General features: G+C 41.8%; 1 protein-coding gene across 1 annotated transcript in view; it reads right to left on the bottom strand.

Moving 5' to 3' along the window:
- The window catches only part of ascc3 (activating signal cointegrator 1 complex subunit 3), a 634,438-nt gene that overhangs the window by 464,460 nt on the left and 147,940 nt on the right, over nt 1–22,038 (bottom strand). The window contains exon 11 of the mRNA XM_078542487.1: nt 13,785–13,949. Coding sequence (XP_078398613.1) covers nt 13,785–13,949 — 165 coding nt within the window. The remainder of the gene's footprint in view (nt 1–13,784; nt 13,950–22,038) is intronic.

Here is a 22,038-nt window from a genome sequence, read left to right on the forward strand (position 1 = left end):
GACAGGGACTTGGTACAGGAATTATGTCAGGGCGCGTGGAAATTTAAGTTAAACTTTTTAAACTGGTTTTTTTTATTTTCTACCTTCATTTCTACTCTGAATATCAGGACAATATGGTCACCAGATACTTGAAGTTCCCTTATTTCTGTTTTGCTTATTGTTCTCCCCTCATTCATGAGAACTAAATCCAACAATTCATTTCCAGCATTTTGTTTTTATTGTATTATCGCACATGAGCTCCTTACTGTACTGTTTTATGAACAGATTCCTCACTTGAAAGGAAACTGCACTGTGCACTCCAATCAATATGAGAAAGACTAAAATTACTTCTGAAGACTTGTCTAGTGTCTCGCATAAAACTCCAGCAACCACCCTTTGATTATTTGACAGCTTGTAGCATAAAGGACATAATAAATAGGTGAAGGATTTGTCCAAACAGCCCCTCGACCCTGCTGTACCATTCAATATTATGGTTGAACTTCTACACTAACTTCGAATTCCTGTCCTAGCCTCATATCCCTTGATCACCTATTGATTTAAGTTTTAAATACACTCATCAACTTAGCATCCACCCTCAGCCCTCTTAGGTAAAGATTCCAAAGATTCACAATCTTCTGACTGAAAAAATATCTCCTCCTGTCTGTTTTAAATAGTCAACCCCTTAATCTGACACTATAATCCTTAGTTCTAGACTCTTTGGACAGGGAAAACAGCTTCTCAGCATTTATCCTGTCAAGTCCTCTCAGAATCCTATACGTTTCAATGAGATTGCCTGTGCAACAACCTCTTGCTTGGCACCTTATTGAAGGCCTTCTGAAAATCTAAATCATCCACTGCTTCCTCTATCTACGTTGCTAGCCACACTTTAAAAATCTCCAACAGATTTGTTAAATGTTTTCCTTTTCATAAAACCATATTGATTCTGCTTAATCATAGTGATTTTCCAACTGCACTGTTCCCACATCCTTAATAATAGGTTCTAGACTTTAATAATTGGTTCTATTTCTATAACTAACATTTTCTCTTTTCTGTCTTTTATTTCTTTCCAAAGAGACATTTGTGTCATTTCTAGCATCTTTAACTCGTCCCTCGTTAACAAATGATGTCACCCAATCTCCTACCTATCTTCCCATGCAGAGCTTCCTAAAACACATTTCTTGCAAGTTAACTTCCAATCAACATCCAATTTTAAACAGGTTTCTCGAACCTCTATTTCATCCCTTTGTGCCAACACTTCTAGCTCACCATTTCAGTCAGTGCATTCCTGTAAACATAATTCAGATTATCCTTCAATATCCATTTCCCTCTTTCCTAATTATTTTTAGCCTACAGCCTGTTCTGTTTTGCCTTTTCCTATGCCATACTAGATTAAGTGCATTCCTATTGCCTTATTTACCCTTTCTGCAAACAGCTTAATATCCTTCTGGTTTTCCCTTCCAAACAACTTCCCTCTATCCCAGCACTGGTCCTTAATCATTATTTTATGTTCATTATCAATTATGTTGTCATTCTGGCTTGTGAATAAAATATGGAGGTTGAATGAATTGAGTAGAAATAAGGGGCAGAATTTTCTCCCTGTTGGGCGGGCATGTCGGGATTAGGCGCGGGACCGATCGCCGCCCATGGTCGGCTCCGCGTCGCCATTTTAAGTGGGCGGGCTTAATCGGCCCGCCCAATGTGACGCACGGCCGGTAGTGCTCAGCGCTACCTGTGCGGGCAGGGGGAAGAGGGAGAGTCGGAGCCTGCGCTCTTTCATGCATGCGCCCGAAAAAGTGCAGAAATCTCCCTGAGGCAGCTCCGTGCCTCAGGGAGATTAAGTACATAGAGGTTTTTCAATAAAGAAACATAAGAATTATTTACACATGTACCCTCATGAGACAGTGTCACATGAGCTGCGACATGTTTATGAAATGTGAAAATTTTAAAAATTTATTTAATAAAACCTTCAGGAAACCTCGCCCCACCCGTGGATGAGGTTTTCTGAAAAACGCGAAGGCTGCTTGGACTTTTCGCCTGCCCGCCAATGTTAAGGTTGGATGGGCAGCCCTGTTAATTATCTGAATTGGTATTTATTGGCCTTAACAGGTCTTTGCCAGTTCGGTGGGCCCGACATCACCATGCATCATTTTACGCGTCAATGTGCCAGGCCCTCCCCTGCACGCCGATGTGAAAATTCTGGCCAAAAAGTTGCAAATGCTGCACAACTGATTTCTGACCAAAAAATTTACACCCAAAAGGTAACAACGTTTTTGTTGTCCAAATGTTGATAGGCCTGCTGTGTATTTCCACTATTTTTGGGGTTCATTATTGCTGCTGTAAATGTTAATTTAGATAGTGCTTATTGCCCTTCTGCTTTCTTATTAGCTAAAAAGCACATTTATCTTGAAATATTGCTGTTTTCAGCACTCTCCAATATTGTTCATTTGTCAATTTTGTTTTGAGCTTCCTTCATCCTTTCCAGTTTTTCAATCTTAACAATCATACCTATGATTTAAATATTGGTGGATTATTTCCAAATCCAGTCATCGATTTCCAGGTTCACACCATAGCAGATAGATTACTATTCCTCAATTAGCTTCTTGTTGAAGTCTTTCACATCAGCAAAGAGCAGTTTCTCATATCATAAATTAGAGCAATCCCTGACAATACTAGAGGTCCCTCCTATACATTGTATACTTCAAAATACTTTTTGTGTCCCTGTTCTCCATGCTGTCTCTTTCACCCCGTCTGCCCTCATTTGCAAAGCTGTCTTGCTCTCCCTCCATACTCTACCTCACCATCTAAGTTATTAGACTGCTTATCTGACATCATGTACTGGATGAGCAAAAATCAAATATTAAATTAAATATTGGGAAGATTGAAGTCATTGCTTTTGGCCCCCGCTCCAAGCTACATTCCTCTCCCTGGCCACAGCCTGAGATTAAGTCAGTGTATTTGCAACCTTGCTGTCACATTTGATCCGAAAATGAGCTTCCGACACCATATTCATACCATCACTAAGGCCGTAACATCACCCAACTTCGCTCCTGTCTCAACTCATCTGCTGCTGAAGAGTTCATTCATGCCTTTATCTCCTCTTTAATTTTTCCAACACACTCCTTGCTGCTCTCCCACATTCTACCCTGCATAAACTTGAGGTCATGTAAAACTCTGCTGCCCTTGTCTTAACTTACAGCAAGTGTTATTCCCCAATCTTCCTTATGCTTGCTGGCCTACACTGGCTCACTGTCAAGTAACAAATTGATTTTAAAACTCTCATCCTTGTTTACAAATGCATCACCCCTCCCTATCACTGTAATCTGCTCTAGCCCCACAACCCTCTGTGATATCTGCACTCCTCTTATGCATCTCCAATCGTCATTGCTACATAATCAGTAGCCATGCTTGGAGAGTCAGTGTTGCAAGGTTAACAATCTAAAATTACAGCTAATACAGTTTCCTGAAACTTTACTTGATTGCCTTTAGGAGTCTCAAGAAATTGCCCAGCATTTCCAAAATGCAGCAGTATTTTTATTAACCTTTTCAGGAATATTGCATGACTAGGAAGAATGAGGAAATAGTGTACCTGGGCTTCATTATATAGGGCAAGGCAGGCTTGATAGGCTGGATGGTCTTTTGCCATCCATTTTGTATGCTACATTTTCAAACAAAATACCCAAGAAATAAGTTGGGTCATAAGAAGGACAGGATGAAATTAGCAGGAATTCATATAATGATAAAAGAAGCAAGTGGTTTTCTCCAGAAACTATCATTACATGATCTCTAAATTCTGCTCATTTCTCAATGTATACCTTCCTTAAAATGAAATTAATGTCCTAAAAGCTCGTGGAACAAAATGATTCTGAAAATGCCAATTCCACAAATTAAATATAATTTCATTCACAATTAAAAACTTCAGGTTCATACTATCCAACTGCAGTCTATGTTGCCCTATATACAATAAGTATGCTTCCTAGAAGTCATGTTAGACAAATTTTAAGGTATTCCAATTCATTTTAAACTGCACACGCTAACTATGGCCCAGCTCATTTGTGTAAGTCCAGTAAGTGACCTGTACTGCTGCATTAGCTCTTTATCTTCTGAAAGGAAAGAATTATAGCATTGGAACACTTACAAAAAGGACCAAAATCACTGGGTCACACTACATCCAAATTAATGTGAACATATGCAATCCTTTTGAAGGAGTTTTATAATGTTGAATTTACTCCAAAACTTTAGAAGTATTTCTTCCTGGCTTGTCAGACATTACGATTTTAGAGAGCTCTTTTAAAAAAGGCATTTCAGCAATATTATTCTTAATGTGGCAACTGCTATTCGGTAAATAAATACCTGGCACGCAGCTCCTCACCATACATCATCAGGTCCCCCAATCTCAAAGCTAGCAACATCATCAAACTGTTAGGAGTGAAATTTAAGATCAAAAGGGGCCAATTCTAACATAGCCGAACTGAAAGTCGCAAAATGCTTATGATCTCAAAATGCAGCCAGTAGTCTTATTACCCTGATTTTCTTTCTTGACTTTAAAATTCTCATCCCCGTTTTCAAATCCCTCCACGTTTTTACCTCCCTCTATCTCTGTAAACTCCTCCTGTCACACAACCCTCAGATATCTGCACTCTTCTAATTCTGGCTTCTTGTGAATTCCCAATTATAATTACATATGAACATATGTATTAGGAGCAGGAATAGGCCACTTGGCCCCTCGAGTCTGCTCCACCATTGAATAAGATCATGGCTGATCTGTTTGTAACCTCAACTCCACATTCCTGTCTACCCCCAATAATCTTTCACCCACTTGCTAATCAAGGATCTATCTACCTCTGCCTTAAAAATGTTCAAAGACTCTGCTTCCACTGCCTTTTGAGGAAGAGAGTTCCAAAGGCTCACAACCCTCTGAGAGAAAAAAATTCTCATCTCTGTTTTAAATGGGTGACCCTTATTTTTAAACAATGACCCCTAATTCTAAATTCTCCCACAAGAGGAAACATACTCACCACAGTCACCCTGTCAGGACCCCTCAGGATCTTATATGTTTCAATCAAGTTGCCTTTTACTATTCTAAACTCCAGCAGATACAAGTCTAGCCTGTCCAACCTTTTCTCATAAGACAATTTGTCCATTCTTGGTATTAGTCTGGTAATCCTTCTAGCACCCACCATAATTGCCTCACCATTGGTGACCAAGCTTTAGTTGCTTCGGCCCCAAACTCTGGAATTCCCTCCTTGTACCTCTCTGACTAGCTACTCGTTTTCCTCCTTTAAGACGCTCCTTAAACCCTACATCTTTGACCAACTTTCTGGTCATCTGAACTAATCTCCCCTTATGTGGGCCGGTGTCATACTTTGTTTTATAATGCTACTGTGAAATGCTTTGGGGTGCTTAGTTAGATGAAAGGTGCTCTATATATGTTGTTTATTCGTTCACAGGATGTGGCAAATCTCTGGCAAATCCAGCATTTATTGCCCATCCCTAACTGTCCTTAAGAACAAGGTGGTGAGTGACTTCCTTGAACCATTGCAGTCCACGTGGTGAAGGTACTCCCACAGTGCTGCTGGCAGCTTGGTACAACTGAGTGGCTTGTCAGGCTATTTCAGAAGACAAACAGGAATCATGTCACTGTGGGTTAGGACTCAGATATAGGCTAGACCATAAAGATTTGCTTCCAAAAGGGCATTAGTTGGGTATTTACAACAATCCAATAGTTATATGGTCACCATTACTGATACTAGGTTTTTATTGCAGTTTTATTAAGTGAATTTAAGTATCGCTGAAGAAAGACTCGTCAAAGCTTTTCATTTTGCACTGATCAGGAGATACGCAAGAATACTACATGTAAAGGGAACAACAATTTATACTTCATGAGGAGAGAGTAATGCTTGGTTGGCAATTTGACTCTAATTGGTCGAGGCATTGACACAGAGACAAGCTGCTGTGATGAGATTTGATCCCATGTCCCCAGGACATTAGCCAGGGCCTCTGGAATGCTAGTCAAGTGACATTACCAGTGCACCACAATCTCCCCGTGACACAAGTGATATTTCAAAATAAAATGAGAGAGTCTCACTCCAAATAAGAGTTATTTAGCCCACCTATTCCAAACACAACAGTAGATGTGAAAAAAGTGATAAATGACTAAGGGTGGCGATAAAACACTTTTTCAATAGCTTTGTTGTTTGTCTTTTATAAGGTAGTCTGATATGTATACGTTGGATTTTGCCAAAATTAATTTATGTCACATCACAGGGTTTTGTGATCACTAAACAAAATTGTATAAAGGATTGTACAGAAAACTAAAAGCTTCCAATGCTACCTATACCTAACAACAAATGTGCAGGAGCTGATTTTCTGATTTCATAACTGTTTCAGCTGTCACAGAAACTAGGGCAAATGTTTCATATTGTAAACAATTAGCTAAGTATTAGAAGAATGGGTGACATACTGTAAAAAGAAGTCCATCATCCAATCTAAGGGAAGTCAAATGTTAATTTGAATGTTGAAATGCAGTGATGTGGCATTTAGTTGACCAAATAGAGATATCACAGTTGATTTTCAACTGCTGCTTGATCATTTCCTATCTGAAAACAGGTGATCTGCGAAGAAAAGCTCGGGTAGGGAGTCTCTGCCCCTTGAATGCTCCCAAGTCCAGTGGTGCAATCTTCAGCCAGGCCTTTAAAGGGGAGCAAAACACCCTTGCCCACCTGTTTTGGTCCAAATGCAACAAGATCTGGACAATATCCAGGCTTGGGCTGACAAGTGGCAAATAACATTCGCACCACAAGTGTCAGGCAATGACCATCTCCAACAAGAGAGAATCTGACCATTGCCCCTTGATGTTCAATGGCATTACCATCACTGAATGCCCCACTATCAACATCCTGGGGGTTACCATTGATCAGAAACTGAACTTGACTAGCCATATAAATACTGTGGCTACAAGAGCAGGTCAGAGGCTAGGAATCCTGCGATGAGTAACTCACCTCCTGAACCCCACAAAGCCTGTACAGTATCTACAAGGCACAAGTCAGGAGTGTGGTGGAATACTCCCCACTTGCCTGGATGAGTGCAGCTCCCACAACACTCAATCTTGACACCATTCAGGACAAAGCAGCCCATATGATTGGCACCACGTCCACAAACATTCACTGCCTCCACCACCAACGCACAGTAGCAGCAGTGTGTACCTTCTACAAGATGAACTGCAGAAACTCACCAAGGCACCTTTGACAGCACCTTCCAAACACACAACCACTACCATCTAGAAAGATAAGGGCAGTAGATAGATGGGAACACCACCACCTTGAAGTTCCCCTCCAAGGCACTAACCATCCTGACTTGGAAATATATCACCGTTCCTTCACTGTCGTTGGGTCAAAATCCTGGAACTCCCTTCTTAACAGCACTGTGTTTGTACCTACCCCACATGGACTGCAGAGATTCAGGAAGGCAGCTCACCACCACCTTCTCAAGGACAACTAGGGATGGGCAATAAATGCTGGCCAAGCCAGTGAAGCCCACATCCCATGAATGAATAAAAAAGATAAGGCCAGAGATGGCAAAGATGGTAAAAAAACAGTTAAATGCTCTGTATCTGAATGCACATAGTATTCAAAACAAAACACATGAATTGACAGCTCAAATAGAAATAAATATACATGATCTGATCACCATTACAGAGACAAAGCTGCAAAATGACAAAAGATGGGACCTGAATTCTCCAGGGTACATGACATTTCGCAAGGGCAGAAAGCTGGGAAAAGGTGGAGGGCTAGCTATGTCAATTAAGGAGGACATGAGTACAGTAGAGAGAGATGATCTTAGTTTTGAAGATCAAGACATAGGCCTGAATTTTCAGCTTGGCGGGCGGGCTTAATTGGCGGGCCTCGGAGCAGTTGGGAAACAGACCGCCGACTGCGATTAGCCCCTGACTTCACGCTGGCTGGCCAATTAATGACCAGCCAGTTTGAAGCTATGATCAGCGCTGCCTGGGTTGGGAGGCGGGAGGAGCATTGAAGTCAGCGCGGGCACGGGGGAGCGTGGAATGAAAGCTCCGTGAAGGCAGAGTGCTGCCTCAGGGAATTAAAGAATTTAAATACTAAAAATAAAGATTTTAAAAACTGGGAAAAAATGCCCACACTTCAGAAACCATCTCCTCAACATATACATGAAAATTCTGTCCAAACATTTTTTAAATTTAATGACAGAAACCTCATCCCGCCCTTGGGTTAGGTTTCCTGAAAAATGCAAAGGCCGTCTGGCCTGGTACATAACTGATGAGATAGTAGATGCATTGGTTTTAATTTTCCAAAATTCCCGAGATTCTGGAAAGATCCCATCTGATTGGAAAATAGCGAATGTAACTGCTTTTCAAGACAGGAGACAGACAGAAAACAAGAACCTATAGGCCAGTTAGCTCAATATCTGTAATAGGGAAAATACTGGAATCTATTATTAAGGAGGTTATAGCTGGGCACTTAGAAAATCGCAGTGCAATCAGGCAGAATTGACATGGTGTTGTGCAAGGGAAATCATGTTTGGCTAACTTATTCAAGTTCTTTGAGGAAGTAACAAGCAATATGGATGAAGGAGAACATGTGGATGTGGTGTACTTCGATTTCCAGAAGGCATTTGATAGGGTGCCACATCAAAGGTTATTACACAAAATAAGAGCTCATGGTGTTGGGGTAACATGTTAGCACAGAGAGAAGATTGGTTAGCTAAGGGGAAATAGAGAGTAAGCATAAATGGGACATTTTCGAATTGGCAGGAAGTAAAAAGTGGAGTGCCACAGGAATCAGTGCTGCGGCCTCAACTATTTACTATCTATATTAATAACTTGGGTTATAGTGTTAAATTTGCTGATGACAGAAAGGTAGACAGGAAAGAAAGTTGTGAAGAGGACAATAAGGAGTCTGCTAAGAGATACAGATAGGTTAAGTGAGTGGGCAAAAAAATTGCCAGATGGAGTATAATGTGGGAAAATGTGAACTTGTCCACTTTGGCAGGAAGAATAAACAAGCAGCATGTTGTTTAAATGGGGAGAGATTGCAGAACCCTGAAAAACAGAAGGATCCGGGTGTCGTGGTACATGAATCACAAAAAGTTAGTAGACAGGTACTGCAAGTGATTAGGAAGGCAATTTTTTCTTCATTTGTTCATGCGATGTGGGCGTCACTGGCCAGGCCAGCATTTATTGGCCATCCCAAATTTCCCTTCAGAAGGTGGTGGTGTGCCGCCTCCTTGAACCACTGCAGTCCATGTGTTGTATGAACACCCACAGTCCTGTTTGGGAGTTCCACGATTTTGACCCAGCAATATTAAAGGACCAGCGATATAGCTGCAGGTGTTGGTGTTCCCATGCAGCTGTAGCCCTTGCCCTTCTAGGTGGACGCAAGTTTGGAAGCAGCGTTGGTGAGTTGCTGCAGTGCATCCTGTAGATGGTACATACTGCTGCCACTGTGCATAGGTAGTGGAGGGAGTGAATGCTGAAAGTGGGGGATGGGATGCCAGTCAAGTGGGCTGCTTTGTCCTGGATGGTGTCAAGCTTATTGAGTATTGTTGGAGCTGCACCCATCCAGGTAAGTGGAACGTATTCAATCACACTCCTGACTTGTGCCTTGTAGGTGGTAGGCAGGCTTTGTGGAGTCAGGAGGTGAGTTACTCTCTGCAGAATTTCCAGCCTCTGACCTGCCCTTGTAGCTACAGTATTAATAAGGTTGGTACAGTTCAGTTTCTGGTCAATGGTAACCCCCAGGATGTTGATAATGGGGGATTCAGCAATGGTGATGCCACTGAATGTCAAGGGGAATGGAATATCAAAGTAGGGATGCTTTGCTCCAGTTGTGTAGGGTACTGGTGACACCACATCTAGAGTACTGCGTACAGTTTTGGTCTCGTTATTTAAGGAAGAACATATTTGCATTAGGAGCAGTTCAGAGAAGGTTCACTCGACTGATTCCTGGAACGAGGGGGTTATCCTATGAGGAAAAGTTTCAGTGGTTAGGCCTGTACCAATTGGAGTTTAGAAGAATGGTAGGCGATCTTATCGAAAGATATAGCATCCTGAGGTGGCTTGACAGGGTGAATGCTGAAAGGATGCTTATCTTTGTGGGAAAGATTAGAACCAGGGCACACAGAACCAGAGCACACAGTTTAAAACGGTGATGAGGAGAAGTTTTTTCTGTCAGAGGGTCATGAGGCTGCAGAACTCTGTTCCCCAGAGAGCGATGGAGGCAGGGTCATTGAATATTTTTAAAGCTGAGTTAGCTTCTTGATTGACAAGGCAGTCAAAGGGGGTCAGAAGGAAAGTGGAGTTGAGGCCACAATCACGAAGCAGGCTCAAAGAGCGAGTTGGCCTATTCCTGCCCCTAATTGCTATGTTTAACAGACTTTATATGCCATGTTATACTGGCTGCATTAAACTTCTAACTAGCAGTACGTATATCTCGAAAAAATGTCACATGGAAACAGCAGCATATATATCAATATTAAAAATGCCAACAAAATATAAACGTAAATATAGAACACTAGTTTTAAAACACTAATATAGAGAATAATAAGTTAATAGCTGAAGTCGGGTGAGGGAGAAAGTAACAAAATCTAAATCAGGGTTACTATGCATATATGTGAATGCACGGATTATCATAAATAGGATTGGGGAGTTACAGGCGCAGATTGCCGTGTGGAAATATGACGTTGTGGCGATAACAGAGAACTGACTCAAGGAAGGGCAAAACTGGCTAATGTCCTTTAGGGAAGGAAATCTGCCATCCTTACCTGGTCTGGCCTACATGTGACTCCAGACCCACAGCAATGTGGTTGACTCTTAACTGCCCTCTGAACAAGGGCAATTAGGGATGGGCAATAAGTGCTGGCCTAGCTAGCAACACCCACATCCCAGGAACGAATATAAAATAAAATTATTCAAGGGTAGAAGGTGTTCAGAAAAGATAGGAAAGGGGGAGGGGCGGTATTGGTTATGGGGAGCATTGCACTGCTGGAGAAAGAGGATATCCCAGTGAGTTCAAGGACAGAATCAATTTGGCTAGAGCTAAGGAACAAAAACGTACAATTACATTGCTTGGTGTAGTCTATAGACCACCAACCAGCGAGAAGGACTTAGAAGAACAAATCTTCAGAGAAATTGCAGAGAGATGCAAGCATTATAGAGTATTATAATGGGTCACTGTCCCAGTCTAAAGGGGGGAGAGGGCAAAAGTTCCTAGATTGTGTTCAGGAAAATTTTCTACAGCAGTATGTGTCTAATCCAACAAGGAAAGGTGCACTGTTGGACCTGGTTCTTGGAAATGAGGTGGGCCAAGAAGATCAAGTGTCAGTGGGGGAACATTTAAGAGACATCATTGTATTGTACATTTTAGGATGATGATAGGCAATCCAGAGTAAAAATAATTGACTGGATGAGAGCCGACTTCAATGGGCCAAGAACGGAGCTGGGCCAGATAGACTGGAACGAAAGATTGGCGGGAAAAACTGTAACTGAACAATGGGCTGTCTGCAAAAATGAATTGGTTCGGGCACAGTCAAGGTATATTCCATCGAAAGGGAAAGGTAGGGAAAATAAATCCAGAGCTCCTTGGATGAAAAAGGAGAGAGACAGTAAGAAAAATAAGAAAAAGTGTGCTTATGACAGGTGTCAGGTAGAAAATACAATTCCGAACCAAGAGGAATACAGAAGGTTCAGAGGGGAGGTGAAAAAGCATATAGAAAAGCAAAGAGGGATTATGAGGAAAGACTGACAGCCAACATAAAGGAGATTCCCAAAGTCTTCTACAGGCATATAAATAGTTAAAAAGTGGCAAAAGAAGGAGTAGGGATCTAAAAGGGAATTTACACATGGACGAAGGGGCCATGGCTGAGGTATTAAATGAATACTTTGCATCCATCTTTACCAAGGAGGTAGATACTACCCAGGCCATGGGGACAGATGAGGAAACTCTGTCACTAGAAGGGTTCAAAATTGATAAGGAGGTGTTGTTGAATAGACTGTTGGTACTTAAAGTTGACAAGGCACTGGGACCGGATGAGATGCATCCAAGGATATTGAAGGAAATGAGAGTAGAAATTGCAGGGACACTGACTATAATTTTTTGGTCTTCCCTAGACTCAGGGAAGATGCCAGAAGACTAGAGAATTGCAAACATTACGTCCTTGTTCAAAAAAGATTGGAAGGATAAGCCCAGCAATTACAGACCAGTTAGTTTAACTTCAGTGGTGGGCAAGATTCTAGAGACAATTATTCGGGATAGAATTAGTAGTCACACGGAAAAACATTGGTTAATAAGGAAGAGCCAGCATGGATTACTAAAGGGGAAATCGCATTTAACTAACTTACTGGAGTTTTTTGAAGAGGTAACAGAGAGGGTTGATGAGGGTAATGCTGTTGATGTGGTGTACATGGACTTTCAAAAGGCATTTGATACAGTGCCACACAACAGATTTGAGAGAAAAGTTATAGCTCATGGAATAAAAGGGACAGTAGCAATGTGGATACAAAATTGGCTGAAAAATAGAAAGCAGAGAGTAATAGTAAATGGATATTTTTCAGGCTGGGGGAAGGTTTATAGTGGAAGTCCCCAGGGGTTGGTATTGGGACCCTTGTTTTTCCTGATATATATTCCAATGATCTAAATCTTGGCGTGGAGCAGACAATTTCAAAGTTTGAGGATGATACGTAGCTTGGGAATGTTGTAAACCACGAGAAGGACGGTGTAGAACTTCAAAAGACATAGACAAGTTGGTGCAGTGGGCAGATAGGTGAAATTCAATGTGGAGAAGTGTGAGGTGATGCATTTTGGTAGGAAGAACATGAACAGACAATATAAAATAAGGCGTGAAATTTTGAAGGGGGTGCAGGAGCAGAAAGACTTGCGAGTATATGTGCATAGATCATTGAAGGTGGCAGGACAGGTGGAGAGAGCAGTTAGTAAAGCATATAGTATCCTGGACAAGAGCAAAGAGCTTATGCTGAATTTATATAAGATACTCATTAGTTGGAGTACTGTGTACAGTTCTGGGCACCATGCTATAGGAAGGATGTGAACACATTGGAGAAAGTGCAGAAGAGGTTTACAAGAATGGTTCCAGGGATGAGAAACTTCAGTTACAAAGGCAGACTGGAGCGGTTGGGACCGTTCTCCTTGGAGAGACGGTGGCTAAGAGGAGATTTGATAGAGATGTTCAACGTCATGAGGGGGCTGGACAGAGTAGATAGGGAGAAGTTGTTCCTGTTCATAAAAGGATCAGGAATGAGAGAGCACAGGTTTAAAGTGGTTTGCAAAAGAAGCAAATGTGACGCGAGAAAAAACGCTTTCCACACAAGCCTGGAATGCAATGCCTGGAAGTGTGGTGGAGGCAGGTTCAATCGAGGCATTCAAGAGGGCATTCAATGATTATTTGAAGAGAAACAACATGCAAGGGTACAGGGAAAAGGCACAGTAATGGCACTGGATCCTAATGCTCATTTGGAGAGCCGGTGCAGACACGAATGACCTCCTTCTGTGCCATTAAAATTCTGTGATTCTGTGGTACATATTCTACAAATGACATATTTACATCCAAACTTTCAGGCAAACAATGCAAGGGACAGAATTTCAAACACATAAAAGATTCCTACACAGAAACACCTGTATGTCCAAAGAAAAAGACCTTTCCTTTTCCTCATCATTTTAAAAGGTATTTAAGCAAGAATTGTGTTATTGCTTTCAAGGAAAGTACAGCTCATTTGCTAAATGTTGTACAGTAATAATTCTTTAAACAGATTTGTTTACCTGCCGTAGCGTTCGTGCCACCAAGCTTTCAAGAACTGGTCCTCTATCTTCATGTAATAAGTGAACTTCATCTAAAATTAATAGTCTGACAATCTGAGATAACGCAACATCACCAACACTTTTGCGTGTTACCACATCCCATTTCTCTGGTGTTGTCACAAGCATCTGAAAAACAGAAAAAAAAAATACATTCAACATTACATAGTATATGAATCAGGAACCAATGAAAAAAAATTAAAGTCCCCTTAAATATTTTGAGTACTGGTACAGTTTCTCAATTAGGCTTATCAAAACAGTCCAAATTATATTTCTAGAAAGTGAATACCAAATTGCATTTCTATGACTAATAAATTTATCTAAAGCTAATGTTTTTAGCATTTATATACTATAACTAATACTGTAAATATCCTGCACTAAGGCAAGATTTTAAGTAGGAAATATTGAAGTAGGCTTCAGTTGTTGTAATAACCTGTACATATATTGAAAGTGTATGCAGCAGACACTACGTACAATTTAACGCTGGTTTGTATTTCAGATAACAGCGGTGCACTATTTAGGTAGGAGATATATGAATCTTACACTGTTCTTCCTGAAATGCTGACCACCACAAGTGACATTGCTTTGGAGTATATGACTTATGACAATAAACTTACTGTTTTATATGCAATGTGTGTTGTGCACCAGTACCTGGTGTGAGTGAACAATCATTTTTCTGTGTATTCCCAGTGTAAACAAGCCAACAAACCTGCAAAGTGACTGGCTACCTGATTGATAAATGGAAAAAAGTTATGGCGAGGAGACTGGTTGCAGTGTACAGTGGTTTTGGCTCACCTATAGAAAATAAGGACACTATCCTTATGCGCCAAAAATGGAAAATTGAAAATTTAAAGGTTACAAATAATGAACACTCATTGAACAGTTTTCTGAATTCCACATTTGAAAAGCAAAATCAACATCCAACCAGTTAGCTTTCTTGACTCCCAGAAACACACTTACTGTCCCTGGCCCCAGCTATAAACAGAAATTAGAAATAAAATGACCACAGGGCCATTGAGAATGTTTTCTACACCAACACCTCCACGAGTCGACACCACCCGCCCGTCCCCACTACCACTAGCCCACCCTCCCAAACTCCACCATAAAACAAAGTCCTGGAGACAAAGAAACAATTAATTCCTGTCATTTCACTGAAAGACTACACTCTGAATGTTAAATACAACTTCCATCATGACAACCATGGACAGCAAAAAGCAAGACTGCGATCTGTTTCCATGGCAATAGTATCTAGTCGGCCGGAAAATCTGCTAATACAGGTTTAATAAATCTGCATGATCACTCTATGCCACTGGTATCCGTGTGGGATCATAATGAAGAGTGTACTGGTTTCCACTGAAAGGAATAAGTCGTGCAGTTTCTTTTACATCACCCTACAGGAGATTGAATGCACATTCCCATCAAAAGCTTAATACCTCTCTTTCATAAGACTAGTGTTTACAAAAGTTAGTTTTAAATTCTGACAATAGATTATGAACCCCAAAATAAAAGTATCATTTTAACAGCTTCCTGAAGATTATGTTTAAATAACTATTTCCTAAACGCGCTTGGAAAGAAAGACAATGCCAGAAACACGTTTTTTGTATTTGCATAACTGTATTTGGATCAGCTTATGTTGTATAATCATCAACCACTTTTCTATGTCTGTCCAGGTTAACGCCTGCAGAAAATTAAGTGCACAGACAACTTTTTTCCTGACTGTGAATGCCCTCCTCCACAAAGCCTGCCATTACCAGAGGCCATCCAAACAGGAATCGCCCCTCTCCCTGTTTGATAAGGCTCAGATTGCAAACTGAGTTGAACCTGAATACATCCCTGTGCCATGTCCCTCAGCATTAGTAAGGCAGCTATCAGCATAGCCACATGTAAAAGTTGGTAAATTTTTTATTACTATAAAACAAAGCATCTTGAACACCAAAAACTAAATGATGCTTCCAGAACAGCTAGACTAATTAGCTTAATAGAGCTATTGTACACATACACAAATTCCTATAACATTCTTTCCAATGCACCTTGTGTAACATGTTTTTCTGTCACACTTAAACATACCTACTTATTACACTTGCCTTTGATTAGCTGCAAAGATGAGTTAAAAGAGGGGCCTAAAGATTGGGCCTGTTGCCAAAGGGTCCATCCTCTATCTCTGTCCACTCTCATTTGCTGCTTCTTTCAATGGAAAACTAGCATTACAAATTTCTAGAGGAGAAACAGCTCCAGGAAATTAATAGAGGTCCACAGCCTTCTTTCTTCATCCCATTTTTACAAAAAACACTACCAACTTCTCCATCTTCCTGGACGCAAGTTCACTCACCCCAAATCATCCCAGATCCTCAATCCAACCCACCCCGCCAACACCCATCAAAACCCATGATCCCTGGCCACTGGTCTCAAGCTAATTAATTTCATGCTAGTAAGGTGCGCTTTCAAATGCTCCCAGGTTTGCTGCTCCAAAACATTATTACCCACTTTTCATTGTTCACAGGCTCATCACACAACACTCCTACCGTTCTTAGGCCCTACATCACTCCACTTCCCAATCTCCAAACAGTTACCCCAGGATCTAGTTTCAACATCATCACACCCCAACACTACTCAGTGAAAGAACTGTGGATGCATTTGTCATAATTTCCCAAAGTTCTTTAGATTTAGGGATTGTGCCTTTGGATTTCAAAATTGCAAATGTCATTCCAACTAAAGTAGGAGCGAGGGAAAATCCAAGTGCAGTAATTGCATTCTTTTCAGATTAACATCAATTGTAAGGAAGTTACTGGACTCCATCATTATAGACAGAGTGGGAGCACAGAGTGGAGGTGAAAACGACCGAGTGCAACAAGGAACAGGTGCTTACTGGGAATTTGGTGCAGAGAGGTAAGGAGGTGCTGCTTTTTATACATTCTTTTCTGCCTCCAGCAACTGCTGAGTATTTAAACGGGGACCGTAGTTGAAAACAGTACTAGGGAGATGTAAGTATTGCATTACATTTACAGCTTAACCAGATAAACTACTTAATAAAACTACAGAAAACAGTTGAGTGATATTTCTAAACTTGAAACCTAATTAGCTAAATAAAGATGGCAGGGTAGGAGATATGTTGCAGCTGTAATATGTGGGATCTGGTGGATGCTAGTGTGATCCATAACAACCACATCTGCAATAAGTGTCAGGATTTCGAGGAACTTCGGCTCAGAGTTGATGATCTGGAGTCTGAGCTTCAGACACTGCAATGCATCAGGGAGGGGGAAAGTTACCTGGACACTTTGTTCCAGGAGGCAGTCACACCCCTTAGGCTAGGTACTTCTGATTTGGTCTGTGGTCAGGGGCAGGAGGGTATGACTGAATGAGCAGGTATGGGGATCCAGAAGGTAACAAAGAAGTGCCTCAGCTCCTACAAAATTGTCCGACAGGTTCGAGAATCTTGCAACTTGTGTGGACAAGAGCAGGGACTGCAGGGTGGATGAGCAAGTTGAACAAGGATTGTAAGTGTAAGAAGCCATTCAAGTTGGGGTGTAAAAAGGAATGTAATTGCAGTCATGACAGTATACTTAGGGGGATAGATACTGGTCTCTGCAGCCAAGAGCGTGAGTTCTGACGGCTGTGTTGCCTGCCCGGTGCCAGGGTTAAGGACATCTCCTGCGAGCTGGAAAAGAACATGGAGTGGGAGAAGGTTCAAGGTGTCATAGTGCACATGGGTACCAACAAAATAGGCAGGACTAAGAAAGAGGTTCTCCTGTTCTCCTGAGGGAGTATGAGCAGCTAGGGGCTGTCAGCTGCAGCCTCTAGGAGTTTCCTTGTCCCTGGCGTGAGGGTTTCTTAACTTTGGAATCTCCAGATGTTCAATTGGAACGTGGTGCTGGCAGCTGTGGAAAATGTTACATTCAGGCAAAGCTGCATCTTAATCGGGAGTGTCAGGTTAAAAATAGATTGCTAAAAATCAGAACCACAAAGGTAATAATCTCTGGATTACTACCTTAGCCATGAGCAAATTGACATAGGGTAAATAAGATCAGAGAGTTCAATGCATGGCTCAAAGATTAGCGTAGGAGAAATGGGTTTTAATTGGACCATAAGACATAGGAGCAGAAATTAGGCCATTCAGCCCATCGAGTCTGCTCCACCATTCAATCATGGCTGATAAGTTCCTCAACCCCATTCTCCTGCCTTCTCCTCGTAACCTTTGATCCCCATACCAATCAAGAACCTATCTATCTCGGTCTTAAATACACTCAATGACCTGGCCTCCACAGCCTTCTGTGGCAATGAATTCCATAGATTCACCACTCTCTGGCTAAAGAAGTTTCTCCTCATTTCTGTTCTAAAAGGTCTTCCCTTTACTCTGAGGCTGTGCCCTCGGGTCCTAGTCTCTCCTACTAATGGAAACATCTTCCCCATGTCCACTCTATCCAGGCCTTTCAGTATTCTGTAAGTTTCAATCAGATTCCCCCTCATCCTTCTAAACTCCATCGAGTATAGACCCAGAGCCCTCATACGTTCCTCATATGTTAAGCCTTTCATTCCTGGGATCGTGCTCGTGAACCTCCTCTGGACCCTCTCCAGGGCCAGAACATCCTTTCTGAGATACGGGGCCCAAAATTGCTCACAATATTCTAAATGTGGTCTGACCAGAACATTATAAAGCCTCAGCAGCACATCCCTGCTTTTATATTCTAGTCCTCTCGAAATAAATGCCAACATTGCATTTGCCTTCCTAACTACCAACTCAACCTGCAAGTTAACCTTAAGAGAATCCTGGACTAGGACTCTCAAGTTCCTTTGCACTCCAGATTTCTGAATTCTCTCCCCATTTAGAAAATAGTCTATGCCTCTATTCTTCCTACCAAAGTGCATGACCTCACACTTGCCCACGTTGTATTCCATCTGCCACTTCTTTGCCCATTCTACTAACCTGTCCAAATCCTTCTGCAGCCTCCCCGCCTCCTCAATACTACCTGTCCCTCCATCTATCTTTGTATCATCTGCAAACTTAGCTAGGATGCCCTCAGTTCCTTCATCTAGATCATTAATGTATAAAGTGAAAAGTTGTGGTCCCAACACTGACCCCTGCGGAACTCCACTAGTCACTGGCCGCCATCCTGAGAAGGACCCCCTTATCCCCACTCTCTGCCTCCTGCCAGACAGCCAATCTTCTATCCATGCTAGTACCTTGCCTCTAACACCATGGGCTCTTATCTTACTGAGCAGCCTCCTGTGTGGCACCTTGTCAAAGGCCTTCTGGAAGTCCAAGTAGATAACATCCATTGGCTCTCCTTTGTCTAACTTACTCGTTACCTCCTCAAAGAATTCTAACAAATTTGTCAGGCATGACTTCCCCTTGATGAAACCATGCTGACTTTGCCCTATTTTATCATGCACTTCCAAGTATTCTGAAATCTCATCCTTAATAATGGACTCTAAAATCTTACCAACGACCGAGGTCGGGCTAATCGGCCTGTAATTTCCCGTCTTTTGTCTAACTCCCTTCTTAAACAAGGGGGTTACATTAGCAATTTTCCAGTCCTCTGGGACCCTCCCTGACTCCAGTGATTCCTGAAAGATCACCACTAACGCCTCAACTATCTCTTCAGCTATCTCCTTCAGAACTCTGGGGTGTAATCCATCTGGTCCAGGTGATTTATCCACCTTCAGACCTTTCAGTTTTCCTAGCACCTTCTCCTTGGTAATGGCCACCATATTCACCTCTGCCCCCCAACTCTCTTGAACTTTGGGGATGTTACTCGTGTCTTCCACCGTGAAGACTGACACAAAGTACATATTCAGTTCCTCCGCCATTTCTTTGTTCCCCACTACTACTTCTCCAGCGTCATTTTCCAGCGGCCCAATGTCCATTTTTGCCTCTCTCTTACCCATTATATATCTAAATAAACTCTTGCAATCTTCTTTTATATTACTGGCTAGTTTACCCTCATATTTAATCTTCTCCCTCCTTATTTCTTTTTTAGTTGTCCTCTGTTGGTCTTTGTAGGCTTCCCAATCCCCTGGTTTCCCACTGCTCTTCGCCACATTGTATGCTTTCTCTTTAGCTTTTATGCTGTCCCTGACTTCACTTGTCAGCCATGGATGCCTTGTCCTCCGTTTAGTATGCTTCTTCTTCCTAGGGATGAATTTTTGCTGTGTCTCCCAAATTACTCCCAGAAACTCCTGCCATTGCTGTTCCACTGTCTTTCCTGCTAGGCTCATCTCCCAGTCAATTCTGGCCAGCTCCTCCCTCATGCCTCTGTAGTTGCCTTTATTCAACTATAATACCATTACGTCTGATTCCAGCTTTATCCTCTCAAATTGCAGGGTAAATTCTATATTATGGTCACTTCCTCCTAAGGGTTCCTTCACCTTAAGCTCCCTTATCAAATCTGCCTCATTACACATCACTAAATCTAGAATTGCCTGTTCCCTAGTGGGCTCTACTACAAGCTGCTCCAAAAAGCCATCTTGTAGACATTCCACAAATTCCTTTTCTTGGGATCCACTACCAACTTGATTTTCCCAGTCTACCTGCAGATTGAAATCCCCCATGATCACTGTAACCTTGCCTTTCTTACAAGCCTTTTCTATCTCCTGGTGTATCGTGTGCCCCACATCCTGACTACAGCTCGGAGGCCTGTACATAACTCCCAATATGGTTTTTTTACCTTTGCAGTTCTTCAACCCTACCCACACAGATTCTACATCATCTGACCCTACGTCATTTCTTGCTATCGATTTAATTTCATTTCTTACTAACAAAGCAACCCCACCCCCTCTGCCAACCTGCCTATCTTTTCGATAGGATGTATATCCTTGGATATTTAGCTCCCAGTCCTGATCCCCTTGCAGCCATGTCTCCGTGATGCTCACCACATCATACCTACCAATTTCAATCTGCGCCACAAGCTCATTTACCTTATTTCCTATACTGCGTGCATTCAGATACAACACCTTCAGTCCCGTATTTCCCATCCCCTTTCTCATTGTCATCCCTTTATCTGATGTGCTTGAAGTTAGATTCCTAACCCTTTCCAAACACTTTGTCCTATTTTGTGTTCTGGAGACTTTAATAGCCTCTCCTGGGCTCTCTTTTCTTTTCAGTTTTTTCATAATTTTTTGGGCACTGGTGCCAATACTGGGTAAAGAGAGAGCTATATCGTTGGGACGATCTTCATCTGAACCATGCTGAGACCAGTGTCCTGGTGTGTCATGTGACTAGAGCTGCCATGAGGGCTTTAAACTAATGTGGTGGGAGGGGCGGCATTGGGGGCACGGGGTGGTTCACATGAGGGGAGATGTGGAAAGTTATAGAGAAAGGACAAGGCTAAATTTCAGGGTAGCAATACAGGTAATGGTAACCAGAGTGTGGCAGGAAGGGACAGAGCATCCAAACATGAGAATGCGCCAGCAAATATGGTCAGAGTAGGGAAAAATGACTTTAAATTAACAGAGCGAGAGGAGGGTTCGAAAGAAGGAAGATTTAGAAATCCAAAGATAAAAGGTGAGGCAATATAAAAGTATATTGATGTGAGTTAAGACAAGCTGAGCGGGACACGAAGGGGCAGCGGGTTTAACAGTAATAGTGCATCACACAGTAAGGTCCAAACAGGGAATAGTCATAAAAAATAAAATTGAGGTCACTTTATGAATGTGCAGAGCATTCGTAATAAAACAGATAAACCATTGACACCAATAGATATAAATGGTTTAAATCTAATCGCCATTACAAAGACATGGTTACAAGATGACCGAGGTTGGAAAATAAGCATTACATGATACACAACATTTCAAAAAGACAGGGAGAATGGAAAAGGAGGACAAACTGTTTGCCCTTGTCCAAATTTTGAAGGCATCTGTTTCAGATCTCCCACTCAAGAGAGCTGAAGTCATATAATCGTGAAGCAATTGAAGGATTGTAATGAAGTTTCTTGGACATCTAAATCTTTGGAGCACAATGCAGAGAACCTTGTGATTTACTGAGTCAAATGTTTTGGCCAGGTCAATGAATGCAATGAAGAGTTCCTGGTGTTGTCCTCGACATTTTTCTTGGATTTGTCTCGCAACAAAGACCACGTTGGAGGTTCCTCTGGAAGGTCCGTGTCTCTGGGAGGATTTCCACAGCCACAGAAAGTAGGCGATTCAGGAGAGTGTGTGTCAGGATTTTCCCTGCTATGGACAAGAGGGAAATACTTTGATAGTTTCCACAGCGTGATTTATCTCC

The sequence above is a fragment of the Cetorhinus maximus genome, chromosome 5 (assembly GCF_964194155.1).
Source record: "Cetorhinus maximus chromosome 5, sCetMax3.hap1.1, whole genome shotgun sequence".
NCBI lineage: Eukaryota > Metazoa > Chordata > Chondrichthyes > Lamniformes > Cetorhinidae > Cetorhinus > Cetorhinus maximus.